General features: G+C 38.8%; 2 protein-coding genes across 3 annotated transcripts in view; one reads left to right on the top strand and one right to left on the bottom strand.

The window, feature by feature from the left end:
• The window catches only part of LOC139816936 (sodium-coupled monocarboxylate transporter 1), a gene marked incomplete at its 5' end in the record, with an annotated part of 160,977 nt that overhangs the window by 132,994 nt on the left and 11,919 nt on the right, over positions 1–16,064 (bottom strand). The gene's annotated exons all lie outside the window — the stretch shown is intronic.
• Positions 6,351–11,863, top strand: LOC139815604 (GTPase-activating protein and VPS9 domain-containing protein 1-like). Of its 2 annotated transcripts, none has more exons than XM_071782618.1 (5): positions 6,351–7,508; positions 7,605–7,808; positions 7,885–8,260; positions 8,345–9,383; positions 9,504–11,863. In XM_071782618.1, exons 2-4 carry the CDS (start codon positions 7,784–7,786, stop codon positions 8,496–8,498), a joined length of 555 nt encoding a protein of 184 aa, XP_071638719.1. In that variant the 5' UTR covers positions 6,351–7,508; positions 7,605–7,783; the 3' UTR covers positions 8,499–9,383; positions 9,504–11,863. The 2 variants fall into 2 exon arrangements, with proteins under 2 accessions (XP_071638719.1, XP_071638720.1); XM_071782619.1 differs by having other exon boundaries at positions 6,352–7,508; positions 7,885–8,276.

Here is a 16,064-nt window from a genome sequence, read left to right as displayed (position 1 = left end):
GAATAAATTATAATTTCACTAATTTATTTAATTAATAAATTTTACTAACAATTTTTTTATTTTTCTTAACTTTATGCTTTTAATTGTACAATAATCAAGAGACACGGTAATGTTTCGCGCCAAGTACACGCGGAGCGAGACCGACCGTGACTCTTTTACGCGACGCGATGATTTGCGAGTACTCGAGATGTTGAGATCTCGATAACGAGTGAACGGATCAAGTTCTAAGTAGGCTTGATCGATAGCTTGGGGTTGATTTGGGGGGGTACGTGTTTTTATTTTTCCGCTACGTGCCCTACAAGCGGAGATATTGCGACGCAAAGTCCAAATGTGAAAATTTTATTTTTAAGATACGGTAAGATACGTCGACGTCTCTCATGTCATATATATACTAGATCGCGTCCTTTTTCGACACTGGCGGTGCTAGATCGCCAGTTTCGATATGTATACATATGTATACGTGTGTGTACTACGCGCAGTGCAGACAGTGCGTTCAGCGCGCTGTCACAGTCAGTTAACCTAGGCTGCGGTCCACTTGACGCTACAAATGCTTTGGAGCGTTTTTCTTCTCCTTCTTTCTTCATTGAAAGAAAAGAGAAGAGGAATGCTTCGAACCGTTTGCAGCGTCAAGTGGACCGCAGCCCTATTAACCTATCAAGAAACACGGTAGTGTCTCGCGTTAAGTACGCGCGTAGCAAGACCGACCGTGACTCTTTACGTGACGCGACGATTAATTCAAGGTAATTGTTTTATTACATGTAATTACCCTATATATCTATTATTTTATATATATCAAGATACTACGTTTTGTAGTAACTTACGATAATTCCTTGCGTAAACGGGATCGTGTAAACGGGATATATATATATATATATATATATATATATATATATTCCTGTAAAATTCGTAATTTATTGCATATCCCCGCAGGGTTCGCAATCTACTACTAATACTATCCTTCTCCTCTCACTTTAACCCTTTGGACCAACGGCTTAACGTCTCTTTCCGAAAGACGGAGCCCAGTTTTCTCCGCACAAGAGCCTATCTTGCACGGAGGGGCGCAGCTATCGGAAAAAACATTTCCATGCTTCATGGCTCTAGTGGACTCGAACCTGGTTCCTCAGATTACGAGTCTGGCGCTCTACCACTAGACCACACTGCCGCCCTTTTATATATATATATATATATATATATATATATATATATATATATATACATACTACGTTTACGCGAGCGTTACTTCTGTAGTAACTTACGATAATTCCTTCGCGTAAACGAGATTTGTAGTAACTTACGACAATTTACTCCGCGTAAACGAGTGAATTATTGTAAGTTTGTAAGTTACTACAGAAGTAACGCTCGCGTAAACGTAGTAAGTATGTAAAATATACATATAACAGATAAATTTTTAAACGACAAGTGAGAAAAAAACAAAAGGGATAATGATTTTGTGATATGAAATAGAATCGTGCTTAGCTACACGAAAATCGTAACAAGATATTACATATGGCCACTGATAATAATAATAAGTAATCTACGTAAAGCAAACGTAAGTTTCTAAGTGTTTTGATCTCTTGAAGAATCAATCTGCAATTTCAGTAGCTTGTGTCCACAATTTAGTTGTTGGCTAGCGCTATTGACAAAGAAGCCTGTTTTACCGACCATAATAGATATTCGTCCTGAGAACGCATACGTGTGGTGAGCTGACACTTAAAAATGTTGGAGAAGAAGTGAGATTAAGCGGCTGGAAGGAATTCCAGAGAATGAGGAAGTTTATAACGTTAAGAGACTCCCCAGATCAACGCGCAACGCAGTTACTTATACCGGAAGATGTATGCGAGCAGTCATTATTTTATATATACTAAAGTCTTTTAAAACGTTGAAAAGCTTTTAATGCTTTAAGAGAAAGGATTTGGTGGAAATTATACAGAACTTGTCTTTCGAAAGTGTCGTAGTAGGCAAAGTCGTGCCGAGACCTGAAGGTAGTCAGCAGAATAAGAGAATGAAAACGGACGATATAGAAGTGTACATAGATATATATCGTAAACGTGTTCAGGGTGCGCAAGAATTTGTAGTGCCCACAAGTCAACCGGGTAACTTTTACTCGCTGGTACAGAATCCTCAACAATTCAAGCAGCTTCTTATGGTAGGTGGCTTCGATAGATACTTCCAAGTCATCCGATTACAGAGACTAGAGTGCCAGGCACGACAGACAGCCAGAATTTACACAGGTAAATTCGCCTAATTACACTGCATTCATAATATGTAAGTAATATTATATTTTATTATTAGTATATAAACTGTGTCTCTTGATATTGTTTTTTAGATTGACGTATGGGCGGCCGGAGTTCTCCTATGCAGTTCTCCTATGCAGCTTTCCGTCATTCGTATCGTTAGATAACGAACAGGAAGAATTATTTCAGCGTATTCTGAGCGATCATATGAATTCACATCGCCGTATTGGGATGCGATATCGGATTCCGCAAAGCAAGCTCATCTCGAATATGCTGCAGGCACAGCCAGAACTTCGCTTCAGCGCGGAGGACGTGTTAGATCATCCATGGCTCGCGATAACTGTCACTGTATTATAAACATCTTGATAAACTATGTCGAATCGATCGAAACTTACTGCCAGCGAAACGCGGTGCACCAGGAGTCTACAAGTGCTATTGGAAATGTGTAATGCAGAAACTTTGGTGCATTGATTGCAATTAATGTGCAAATAAAGTAGAATATCTCTCATTTTCGCGCACGTGTATTTATGCAATTTTCTGAATCGATTGTAACTTTGTCAAATGTTCTCCTGCTCTCCTATTATACTAATACTGATATTTACCACATAAGAAGATTCTGTATTATCTAATCTCTTATTTTTTTATAAAAGAACGCTTCTATTTTTGCTGTGCGATAACAAAGTGATCTTCATCCGTAGAATTTACTTAATAACTTTCTTCTCCGGCTATTTAGTTTCTCTCTACTCTATGGCAATCAAATGGTAGTGTAAGAAACTTTGGATGTTCACGACACTTATGTGATTCATATATTTTCTTATAACACGCGATTTTTGTGTAATACAAAATACAGTTATTCTCAAACTTCTCTAATTTCCGATAGATGTTTTAAATGTGTACTCGACAAGTTTCGCGCAACTAAAATATGATACAGTATTTAAAAGTAGAGAGAGAAGTTGATCTACATATAAAGCCTTGAATTCGTTTCGAGCAAGCAAGTTTGAAAAATCTTTATATACGGGGTGTCTCAGACATTCTATGCCGGACTGCAATTGTTAGAAACCAAATTAAAAATCTAATTGTAAATAGATTTGTTTCGCTATCGATGCGTTAACAATTTTACAGTTAAGTAAATCGATACGAACGGGATACAGTGTCATCGAATACACTTATCTGCAAAGATCTTAAGTTATCGTACGATTATAATCTGCGGCTTAAGAGTAATTATTATGTTTACTCTTCACGTATTAAGCATAAGGAGATGTCACCTAATTAAACCACACAACTGGCTCTTAATACAAAATTATATGCATATATTTATCACATGTATATTAATATATAAGATTTGTTCATCGATCATTACTACAGCTGTTGTGTATGCGTTATGTGTAACTCCTCGCGCATTAAATGTGCAAAAAAAGGTATTAAACATAAAAAGAGTGTATCAATCGCCTAATTAAATACACATACACAACACGCAATGCTAAATTTGCGATACAACTGGCTCTTATGCCCGTTTTCACCAACGTCGTTTAACTTGAACTTTAGTTCAATTTACCCTTGTTTCTAATGGACTCCCTTAAAAACAGACAGAGTAAAGTAATTAGATCGATACCGAAATTGATAGGAGAGATTGAAAGTATGATTGTGATTGATATCGGCGCCTGCGACTCGCAGTTCCTCAGATTCCTGGCGTATCTAATACTATATGTTCTCAGGCAGATCGGGAAAAGTACAAAAGATAAAGTGGAAGACAAAGTATTGCTGACATACGTTCGCGTCCTTATAGGCGATCCGCGTTTAATCGCGTTCTACACAGCCACGTTACCTCAGAAGGATCAAATAACCAACTATGCCTCTTACTTAGAATGTATTAAAGAGCATGAATAGCGGAAGAAATGTTTACGCGCGGCGGAAGACGCGAACTTGAATGTAGAAGTTTTACGAAATTGGTGGTGGAAAATATACGTAAGAAACACCTAGAATGCGATGCAACGAACATAAAAGGAACTATATTACCGAGGCGGAGGCGGATATGGAAAAGATTAATGGTCTGGATTGGCTGATTTTCTATCAAAGTCAAAGAGAAGAAGCTTTACGACAAACAAACGTGCTTATTAGATACTTTCTGACTAACGAAAAAATCGATGCGGTGCGAAAAGCATTTAACGAGATTTCAGCACAGTTTATAAATAATACATTACTGTATAAACTTATTATATATACCAATAGTTTCCCTTCTATATCGTTACAATCTTCTTCAACAGTACTCTAAGAAACCTGCAAATCCTATCACTTTATGCACTGAGGACAGATGGGTACATACGAATTGTTTGTCGAAAATTTAAAACTAAAAGAAAGATACGCATATCAACAAATATTTTGCAGATTTTCTACTTAACGCGATCATAAATATTGTTGTCACTTAATTTTCTATTTAACACAATCATGAATATCGTTGTCATTTAACATTATCACAAATATTACGTTTGTCGTTTAGCTATAATAGCTTTGGAACTTAATCGAATCAGTATCTCAAAAAAGAACGTACCCATATCTCTACACTTTATTTATTATCCCTACACTTTTCTCTTTCTTATTTGCTTCTTATAAATTTTACAATTTTCTAAAATTATACGGCATTTTTAAAAATATATCATAACTGAATTTACTCGCATATCTTGGTCTGTCTTTTTTTTCTCCATTGCTTAACTTCTATTCGCCTTCCGACTTGACGTATACGCTACTCGTCCAAGACGTTATTCGCGACATTTACAAGCTCTCTGTCTATCTCTTCAATCGCTCTAAAAAAAATGTTGTCTTGAAGTAATTGATCTCCCTGAAGAATTTAAAAGTTACGTTTTGCGAAGACATCCCAGCAAACGAAAAAAGATTGAAAAGAATTAAAACGGGATTGCCAGGAATTCAATTAAGGACTTTCCGAATTCCATTCTGTCCAAAAAAGGGATTGAAATAGTTTCAATATCATGGAATTCCTTATTTTGGAAAGAATTTGTCTTTTTTGAATCCCATCCAATTCCGACACAAAAATATTATACCACTGAATGCCAGGTTAGGGATTGGAAAGTTTCGTGATGAACTCCATTGAATACCATTGATTCCGTTAACGAAATGAATACCTTTGAACGCCAAACTAGGAATTAAAAATTTCCGTATTGAATTCCATTGAATTCCGTCTATTCTGACAATAAAATGAATACCATTGAATGCCAGGATAGGGATTGAAAAGTGTCCGTGTTGAACTCTGTGGCGGTACGCGCCAACAATAGTACACGCCCGCGCGGTATCTGCATTACCGGCAATTCGCGTCGACGCCGCTAGGCGTCGCATCGCCGGGGCATCTTTTCGAGTTCAAAGTTTCGTCTCGACCGCTATGTAAAGGGATCCCCTACGGTGCCTGACAGATCTTACAAATCTCATTTTCGGGCTAATTGCCGTCGGCAGTAGTGCGTGTAATGCCCTTATAGGCATACACAAAAGCTCACCGACAAACAACGGCGCTTGGTCGCCCAACGGAGGCGCGAGACGTTTCCTAAACCATCTAATGCCATGCAATTCCATAACCTTTACGGATTTCATAGGATTGGATGGAATTTAAAATTTCTTTTTTGGATTCCATGGGATTGGACCATCTCATTTCGAATCCTATCTAATTTCATCTAATTCCGCCAAAAAAGGGATTCAAAGGTATTAAAAAATTTTAATATCTTTTAATCCTTTTGCGTTTGCTGGAATAAGATATACGTTAGCTGGAAAATCGATTCACAGCGGGATTAGAAAAAGACGGAATGTTATGCGGTCGGTTCTTCAACAGTATAACGGATGAACGTTTAGCGACTAGGTTAATCCACTTGCACATCGGTCATTGCGATCTCGCTCTTGTAGTTGACTCATCGTCATGAGACTAGCTCCATTGTTCGCAAAGATACTTTTCTCTCGTTCTCTCTTCTGCTACCCTAAGGCGCGCGCGATTCGTATGTATTTGATCGGAAATGAATGTCCGGGAAAGAATCTACCATATGAAATCGTTTGTATTTCGTATGAAGACTTTTGAAGAGCAATTGAAAAGGTTTGTGAGTCATTCGTTTAATTGTAATTAATTAATTATTTTTACACCATGCATTTAGCCGAAATAGATAAATTAATAAAAGTTTTTATACGGAATCGTTTGTATTTTGTATGAAGAGTTATGAAGTGTGATTAAAAAGGTTTGTGAGTCACCCAGATAATTTTAATTAAATATTTATAAACTCGGTAATTAGCCGAAATATAGATTTTTAGTTATTTATGTTAAAAGAAGAAGGCGCTAGTGTTCCCGAAGGTCCGTCTGCAATCAGAATTAATATGAACGTTTTAAAAATTATTTTATACTGAAATAAATAAATATACAGGCTAATAAGCCTGTAGCTATAAGCGATAGTTGCTAATTAAGTTTGTCACTCATATTTCCATCTTGCAGAGGACCTCCGTAACGAGATCAAAGATGTACACCAGCTGTGCAGGGTGAAGAGGTTATCTCAAACGCCCTTAATTGGGCCACAGTCCAATTAAGAGCGACTCAAATGTCATTACCGCTGAGAAGTACTTTTTGCCATTTGAGTCAGCATGTCAAAGCTAGTCACTACGGATTGTGGTGACACAGTACTGGACTGCCTGCAGAAGTTAATCGCATATAGCCATCTCACTGGCAATGTGCCTGATTCAACGGAGCCTAACAAGCTGCTGATTGTGCGCATTGTCGAGACAATTTGCGGTTGCTTCACCGGTCCACAGACCGATGAGAGTGTGCAGCTGCAGATTATTAAAGCTCTGCTGACTGTAATGACAAGCCAGCATGCGGAGATATACGAGGGTACGGTACTGTTAACAATTCGTACTGTTTACAACGTTTACTTGTCGTCGCGCAACCTGGTGAATCAAACAACAGCCTGTGCGACTCTCACGCAGATGATCAACGTGATCTTCGCGCGAATGGAGACTCAGGCGGAGGAAGAGAACGTGAGGCTTGATGGGGAACATCAGCAGGAGGATTCTGTCATAGCAAACGGCAAAACTGAAGCTGAGCTAAGTCTTAGTTAGCTAAGTCTAACTAGCTCATCTTCATGAAACTTTACGTTGCGTGCGTCTATTTAATGACGATGGATGTAGAAAGCTCTTCAAATCACTTCGAGAGGATTATCAAAAGCGATCTCCTTATATCGCATATTTAATCAGATGTCGTCAGGGATTGCTGTCGACATTAGCTCACTTAGATAGGTACTGTTTATATATAAATATCATCTTTGTATGTAATGTATAAGTAAATGTAAGATGTTTAAATGTAAGATGTAACCGTTTAATAATATATTTCAGATTATGCGTGCGAGTTAAGTGCGATCGGGATGCTATCAATAATCATCTTGTATCCGTTTGTGTGAGGGTATTTTTGGAAAAAAAGAAAGCTTTCCTCCTGCGAAGAGTTTAAAAAGCTTACGCTAGCTGACGAGAAACAGGATCTCGTGGATAATTTTCTAGGGAAGGTCCACGTGGAAATGGACAACGATCCGATTTGGCAATGTACATGAATATAATTATTTATCTCGCAATTGATCTTAGCGGAGTGCTCAGAGACGTCTGAACTTACTTCTTTCAGCGGCAAGCGCCAACCAGTTAGATTTGGCGAGAGTCGTGGTGGAAAGAACCGTCATGGCACGGGTATACCACAATGCGCTCTATCTAAATGAAGATGGAGATGTATATAGGGACCAGCTTTTTCACGGTCATATCAATAAGTTGGCAAAGGTCGTAACTTCAAATCACAGGGACCTACGCATTTCAAAAGTTTATCATTACGAATGCCCCTGGTCATGGGCCCAGGCTGAATTGGCTGTGATATCGGCGTATAAGACTCCTAGGGATAAGTTGCAGTGTGTATTTTGTTGCGCGACTACCATCATGAATCTCTTCTCCATGGCGTCGGAAAGAGGCATACCTGCTGCCGACGATCTGACTCCCGTGCTGGTCTACAGGTATGTCATAATCAAGGTATGCGATTGAAAAGAAAATTGTGATTTTAGCAAGAAGAGTGATTGTTAACGTGTGCTTAATTTCAGATTAATCCGCCGTCGTTGTATCGACTGTTCAATATGTAGACAGCTTTTACGGGAATATCGATTGGAGGGAGAAGAACAATATTGGTGGACGCAGTTCTGCGCCGCGATCGAGTTAAGACAATGGATTAACAGTTTCTCAAGAGTATCACGATAAATAAGATTAGATTCGATGCTGGTGATAATGTAGAAATGTATCATAATCATAATTTGACGATTTCATAAAGAAGAAGACCAATATCTTGTGTAAAGTTAGCTGAACAGTTTTATGCTTCCAGTATCAATTAAAATTCTTAAATAGCCTCTTAAATAGTCTAACTGTTAGTTCTTTCGCACGTTATTATGTAACATTAGCAAAGACTGAATCAGATTATACGTAAAGTGTGGCTTTATCTTTATTTGTAACTCTATTGTACAATGTCATCGAAAAAAAAAAAAATCGTTTAGATATTCTATAATTTATGTACAATACAGAACTTATAGAGAATTGATAACCATTTAGCAGGATAAACTGTGTTGGCGTACTCTTTCTACATGCGCACCTTCCTCAAGAGCCGAGACTAGAACCAGATCCGTGAAAAATATCGCCAATTTTGTAAAGCTTTTGTAGAGTTTTACTCTAGGAATATCGCGAGAGAAAGAAAGACTTCGGAGATTTTTATCTGAATCGATCGACATAAAGAGAGAGCATAGTAAAGAAGCTATTAGCTTTCGAGAATTTGAACGCATAATACTTTGTTATAATACTATGAGCGAATTAGTTTACGTCACTCTGTCAAGTTTTAATATTAAATTACTAATAATATATTGATATCGGTAGTTTAATAATAATACATTTAAAAGCGCTCAATTTAAAAGTAGGGCAATCCTAATAAACGACTGTAAAAAAAATTCAAGGTGGAACGCAATGGACAATCCGGTTGCTCTGACATGCTAACTTAAATGGCAAAAAGTACTTCTCAGCGGTAATGACATTTGAGTCTCTTTTAATTGGGTTGTGGCAGGGCGTTTGAGATAACCTGCTCTTCACCCTGCACAGCTGGTACATCTTTACAAACTTAATTAGCAACTATCGCTTATAGCTACAGGCTTAATAGCCTGTATATTTATTTATTTTAGTATAAAATAATTTTTAAAACGTTCATATTAATTCTGATTGCAGACGGACCTTCGGGAACACTAGCGCCTTCTTCTTTTAACATGAATAACTAAAAATCTATATTTCGGCTAATTACCGAGTTTATAAATATTTAATTAAAATTATCTGGGTGACTCACAAACCTTTTTAATCACACTTCATAACTCTTCATACAAAATACAAACGATTCCGTATAAAAACTTTTATTAATTTATCTATTTCGGCTAAATGCATGGTGTAAAAATAATTAATTAATTACAATTAAACGAATGACTCACAAACCTTTTCAATTGCACTTCAAAAGTCTTCATACGAAATACAAACGATTTCAAATGGTAGATTCTTTCCCGGACATTCATTTCCGGTCAAATACATACGAATGCGCGCGCGTGTGTGTGTGCGTGCGTGCGTGCGTGCGTGCGTGCGTGCGTGCGTGCGTGCGTGCGTGCGTGCGTGCGTGCGTGCGTGCGTGTGTGGTGTGTGCGTGAGTGAGTGAATAAGTGAGTGTGTGTGAGTGAGAGTGTGTGTGTATTATTTATTTATATTATTATTGTTGTTATTTATTTATATTATATTTTATTTATTGTTGTCCTCATTTATTTAAAATTTCGAGGTCTAGCAACGCCAAGTTTTTTTACAAGAAAAATTTATGTATTTTAATAAAATATTTTTATTTTGTACTGTTACCTCTGTAATTCTTTGTAATTAAGGGGATCCTGCAGCCGTATGATTTACCGACATTATCGTTAATCAATGGATCTTTTAATTGGCTTTACAGAATTGCAAGTTCTTGGTCTAGAATTAAAGTCCGCACAAAAATCTAGGGTGGAAAACGCGATTTTATATCAAAAGCACCAAAAAATTAAAAATATTACTTATTGGGGCACATACACAGCTGTCACCTGACGACAATATTTGCTTAAGGGGATGCTGGAGCTGTCTGTTTTACCGGCATTTTTTGTCGGCACGTAGCGTCGTATTAATTTGACAGAATTAAAAATCCTTCTCCAGAATTGCAGTACATACATTAATGATTCGGGGGAACTCCGATTTTATATAGAAAACGAGAAAAAATTACGGAAGTACAGATTTCCTTATCCTACTCTTATCCCAATATGGCGTCTCGAGTTGCGGCGAGCTGTCAGCTCGTCACAAGATGTATTTCATATAAAAGATATACCATTGGTACGAACGCGAAAAGAAGTTCCCCCGAATTGCACAACAAGAAAAACATCGATAAACCCTCCAAATCAAGATTTGGAAGCGTAATATAAAAGTATAATGTCGATGTGCATCGTGCGTATGTGTGCGTGCAATGTAGCGTGCTATCCTTGTCTATATCTTTGTCTATACAAGGACAGATATAGTTCGCCGGTCTTCTTTACCGACGCCGATCGAGTTCGGCTACGGCTCCAGCATCCCCTTAAAACAAAAATTCTACAGTTTATACGTACATGTTTATCATCCACCCTTGGGAAAACATGTAGGAATAATATCGTGTAAGTAGAAGTAAGATTCAATGCGTACAAAAAAAGATCCATCTAATAATTATTTTAGTAATGTAAATACGGATGCAGAATGACAAGAAGAGCAGCAACAGTAGTTGCCGGATCTTGCGTAAGATGGCGAGCAATCGAAAAAAGGACAGATGTCATTTCGTTAGACAAAGACAGATATAGGGGAAACAAAATTAGAAAGGTTGACATTATCGACATCGAGGAAGTTCGCCAGTCACTGCAGGATCCCCTTAAATCTTTTATTCTATTGAAAAATGATAAACTTTGTATTTAAATACCTTGTATTCCCTCGTTGGATTAAATATTTTAATAAAATATTTTTATTTTGTACTGTTACCTCTGTAATTCTTTGTGACCACTAAAAATACACATGTAAACTTTGTGTTTAAATATCTTGTATTTTCTCTGTAATTCTTTGTGACCACTAAAAATACACATGTAAACTTTGTGTTTAAATATCTTGTATTTTCTTGTTAAATTTAAATAAAATTTTTTAATCTTATAAAATTGTTATCATACATTCTTTTTCTAATTGACACAATGTAAAGATTTTTCAAAGTAGTGCAACAATTATTATTTTTGAGGCAATATATATGTTCTCTCTGTAATTGGCGCTGTAATTTAAAGAGATATTATTTCTTTTTTGTAATTGTAATAGATCATTTAAAGCGCGACTCTTCTTTGATAAGGTAACGTAATTTTGTGATGTGTATCACTTGGGTTATAATTTTTTGGAAATAAAGGTACTACTGCTTAGATTTTTTCGAGATTTTTTGAGATGCAAAGATTACGTCTACCACTTGTTACTTAGGTTTTTTCGAGGTATAATACTACCACTTTCTTTTTTTTTCGAGGTAACAACATATACACTACTATACGTGTACTTAGCACCTTTTTTTACTTTTTTTTTAAGAAAGGGTAATTTTGTATGGATATCACACCTTTTTGTAGTATTACGCATTTTATAAACAGTATGTACAGGGTAAAGCTGTTTGGAGGTATAATACTACCATTTTGTTTTTTTTTTTCGAGGTAACAACATAATACATATACACTACTATGCGTGTACTTGGCGCCTTTTTAAAAGACACGATAGTATCCCGCGCCTAGAATGGAAAGGAATATTTTATTATCATCTGAAGGGATACGCGAGATCTAATAGACGCGCAAACCAAGTCAGCCAGGCCGATAACGTATACGATTCTCATGGCTGGCGTTAGCTATAGCTACAGCTCGAGCCGCTCGGGGAAGAAAGAGACGGCAGATTGTATGTCTGCGCTCTTCTAGCCGCCCGAAGCTGGCCGAGCGTCGAGCGCGGTATCTTCTCCACACGTGCTAACAGCGGGCAAAGACTCGAAATTGGCACCGCTGTTTCCGGACTGCCTTAATCCATATATCGACTTTTTCGACAAACAAACTTGGTTGTCTTGCTTGATTTCTGATTTCTGAAAGCCATTTTGAGGCAGTATGTCATACGTCTTTTAGAACGTGATCTGATTACACTACTTCCTCTAATATTTCTTTTAGATGTTCTGGGATTTCTTTATATACATCCTCCTTTAGTTCTCCGTCCAGGTAAGCCGTAACTATATCCATTTGATGTACCTTTAGTTTCAGTTTTACCGCGAGGACCATTAATATTAGCTGTATTGAGCTTACCATTGGGGAGGGGGGCGTATCCCGTTCGAGCACGTAAGGGCTCAGTCACAATGAGAAAAATAAGGAATAAGATAAAGGAATAAGGAATAAGGCATGTTGCATCTCACTTTAATGTACGTGTACTAAAGTGAGATGCGACATTCCTTTATTCCTTATTCCTTTATCTTATTCCTTATTTTTCTCATTGTGACTGAGCCTTAACGGTTGGACACCGCTCGATTAGACACGTAATATTGGACACGTTTTATTGGACACGTAACGATTGGACAACGCATGATTGGACACCACACGATTGGACACGCACATTGCACGATTGGACACCAAACGATTGGACATCAAACGATTGGACACCGCACGATTGGACACCGCACGATTGGACACCCCCTCCGCCGGTAGGCAAGATGGATCTCGCTTTACAACTTACAAAGTACATGCTAAGTTGTAAAGCGAGGTTCACCCTGTCAATCGGCGGAAGAGGTGCAAGAAAAGGGCCGAAGGCCCCCTTTGCACCCCCCGCGTGTGTGTGTGTATGGTAATTTTCAATTTAAAGACTAAATTTGTCCAATTGTGCGGTGTCTAATCGTTACGTATCCTCCCAGTTTGTTTTTTTGCCAAAGATTTCAAAAGTTTAAATAAATGAAACACTTTATTTTTGTGTTTTAAGAAGTAGACTTTACACCATTCGGGAATAATCGTCAATGAATACTACGAAATAGGACTTCCGCTTCCGGTGCGATACGGTGTGACACTGGTGTTTAAGCGAGTGTTTTTCGGCTAGAAGAAAGATATATGAGATGGATGTTGGGAGTAGACAGAAGGACGTCGGGGTATTTGGTAAGGAAAGAGCTGTAGAGAGAAAAATTAAGAGGTAGAGCGGATTAGAGGGCGTGGGGGTTTAAAAAGAGGCTGGAAAAAAGAGGAAGAAGCGAGCTGGCAAGGATGTGTGGAGAGGAAGTGAAGGAAAAAACGGGAAAGAAAGGGGGAGCTCGAATTAGGAGGAAGGCAGGAGGAAGTTTCTTAGTGATAGAGGTATGTAGGTAAAGGGAGAAGGGGAGATGGGGGGAGAAAGAGACACGGCTAGAGGAAATGGCGAAATGGGAAAGAGAGGTGCAAAGAGCGGAGAGATGGAAGAGAATAAAAGAGTCTAGGTACAATAAATGTACAAGAAAGTAAAAGAGGAGGGGATACCGGAATCTAAAAAAAGGGTGGGGGGAAAGTAGATGGAGTAGGATAGCGAAGTTTAGGCTGGGGAACGAAATGAGAGAAGGCAGATATTGGGAGGAGGAGGAGAAAAGAATATGCAAACTGTGCGAGGGAAAAGAGGAGATACCTCTGCAGGGGATCTTCATAGGAGCAAAAGTCATTCGCGGACCGGATTGGGAATGGGGAAATCAGGATGGCGGACGTGGGAAAACCGGCAGAGTCATGGACATACGCGGATGAGACAACGAGAGCAGTCGATCCGTCGCAACCGTTACATGGTCCACGGGTAGCACTAACGTGTACCGATTAGGCTTCAAAGGCTGCGTGGATCTGTGTTACGTGGAGGAGGCCAATGCTGGTACCTATTACAAGGAACACCTTCCATTACTCGGCCAACCGGTCTTGACCGTACCGGATAACGGAAACAACACGTCGCCGACGAAGAGCGGTGTCGCCAGCATCACGTCTAGTCCACACCCTTTAACGTTTAACGTTGGTGACAAGGTGAAAGTGCTAATGGAAGTCGATACGTTAAAAGAGATGCAGGACGGTCATGGTAGATGGAATCCGTGTATGGCTGAGTACATAGGAAAGATTGGCACGGTGCACCGGATTATGGACGTGGGAGCACACGTGGGAGTGTTGTAGGGATTGGGGCAAAAGAGAGGGAAGTTGGCAGAAGGCGAGAAAATAGGTGCTTGGAGAGAGGGGAGAGGGGGTAATGGTGGATGAGGGAGATAGGTATGAGTGAGGTATGAGTGAGGAGAGAGTGAGAGAGAATGAGTGGTTTGCCGAAGAGAGGGGGGGTAGAAGCGGTTATATAAAGAATGGAGGAGGCAAGAAGAAGCGGAAGTCCCTTTTGAGGAGGCGTGTGTGTGCGTGTGGCGGGTGTGGGTGTGGGCGGATGTAGAGACAGAAGCCCACATACACTCCACTAGATTAAGTAGAAATAAGTTAAGTTAAGTTAGGGTAAGAGGATATGTAAGTTGATGTAAAGGTTTGGATACGTTCCTTCTAAAAACGCCTTTCAAGCCCTAAGGGGAAGAAATAAAGTTCATACATACATACATACATACATACTACGAAATATTTCGATCCGCCTAACGTCTTGCCATGAAAGGGTTTACATACATCGCTGTGCATTATTTGAAGCAAATCATTTGTGCGTCTTTTACTCGCTTTTGGAAATGGAGTACTCGTTAGTTTCTCTCTCGTACAGACGTTACACATGGGCGGTTTTTCCTTATAATCCAATTTTATTCCCGTTACTAGGCCGATTTGAGACATCCTCTTCAAGTCTCGGAAGTTTATGTGTCCTAAACGTGCCATTTTACAATGTCTACTGGTGCTGATGGCTTTACTTTAACATTTTTTGCACTATCAGAACGCGCTCTGAGAGTGTATAGATCCCCAATTCTATCTGCCACGGGTTGGAGACAGACATTAAATTCTTTCTTGGGACGTGGAGCGTACTTCCTAGTTTTAGTATCTTATTGCAATCCTTTAATCTGCGTTATTGTGTCTTGGCTCGTCAGGTTCGATGTCCGGATGTGTGTTTTCTCAGCGATTTGAAGGATTCGGACTTTGAGCACATATGAGAGGTGCATCCGCTGTCCAAGCAGGCAAGAACCACTCGTCGACCTCCCGTGATCTCGATGAGAACATACACTCCTCGCGAAAACTCTTTGTCTTCAACTTCTTCCGTTTTGCTGACTAGTCACTGTCCTCATAGGTTTGTTTCACTGATTCGCTCTTTACTGGTGTCGGCGCCAGGCATTGAGCTGCTCGATGGCCTGATTCTTGGCATCTGTGACATGGAATGGATTTTTCTTTTTGTCGCTTGGCTTTATCCGTTTGACTTCTCCATTTTGGGCATATTTTTGGCAGAAAAACAAACTGGATTTGTTTTTTTTTTTTGGACTTTCCTCTTCTCTTGACAAACATGGCAAACATCTCCTTTCCTAGGTTCGAGGATCGTGCGTCAATCTTTATCTTTAAGGGGATCTTATAATGGCAGTCGTTACTACAACATTTGTTAAATACATACGGCTTTTAATTGGCTTTATGGAATTGCAAAACTTTTTTACAGAATTAAAGTACGCACAAAAATGTAGAGCGCTATAGTCGATTTTATATCAAAAACGCAAAAAAATTTAAATTTTGGGCACACAGAGCTGTCACTGACGACAATATTTGCTTAATACAA

The sequence above is a fragment of the Temnothorax longispinosus genome, chromosome 7 (genome assembly GCF_030848805.1).
Source record: "Temnothorax longispinosus isolate EJ_2023e chromosome 7, Tlon_JGU_v1, whole genome shotgun sequence".
In the NCBI taxonomy this organism is placed as follows: Eukaryota; Metazoa; Arthropoda; class Insecta; order Hymenoptera; family Formicidae; genus Temnothorax; species Temnothorax longispinosus.
This window is presented reverse-complemented; position numbering and strand designations above follow the sequence as displayed.

Excerpts from the sequence above, each read along its gene's own strand:
- LOC139815604 (XM_071782618.1), top strand. The coding sequence starts at position 7,784 with ATGGACAACGATCCGATTTGGCAAT. Across the intron at positions 7,809-7,884 it reads CAACGATCCGATTTGGCAAT|CGGCAAGCGCCAACCAGTTA; the intron begins GTACATGAATAT and ends TACTTCTTTCAG. Across the intron at positions 8,261-8,344 it reads ACTCCCGTGCTGGTCTACAG|ATTAATCCGCCGTCGTTGTA; the intron begins GTATGTCATAAT and ends GCTTAATTTCAG.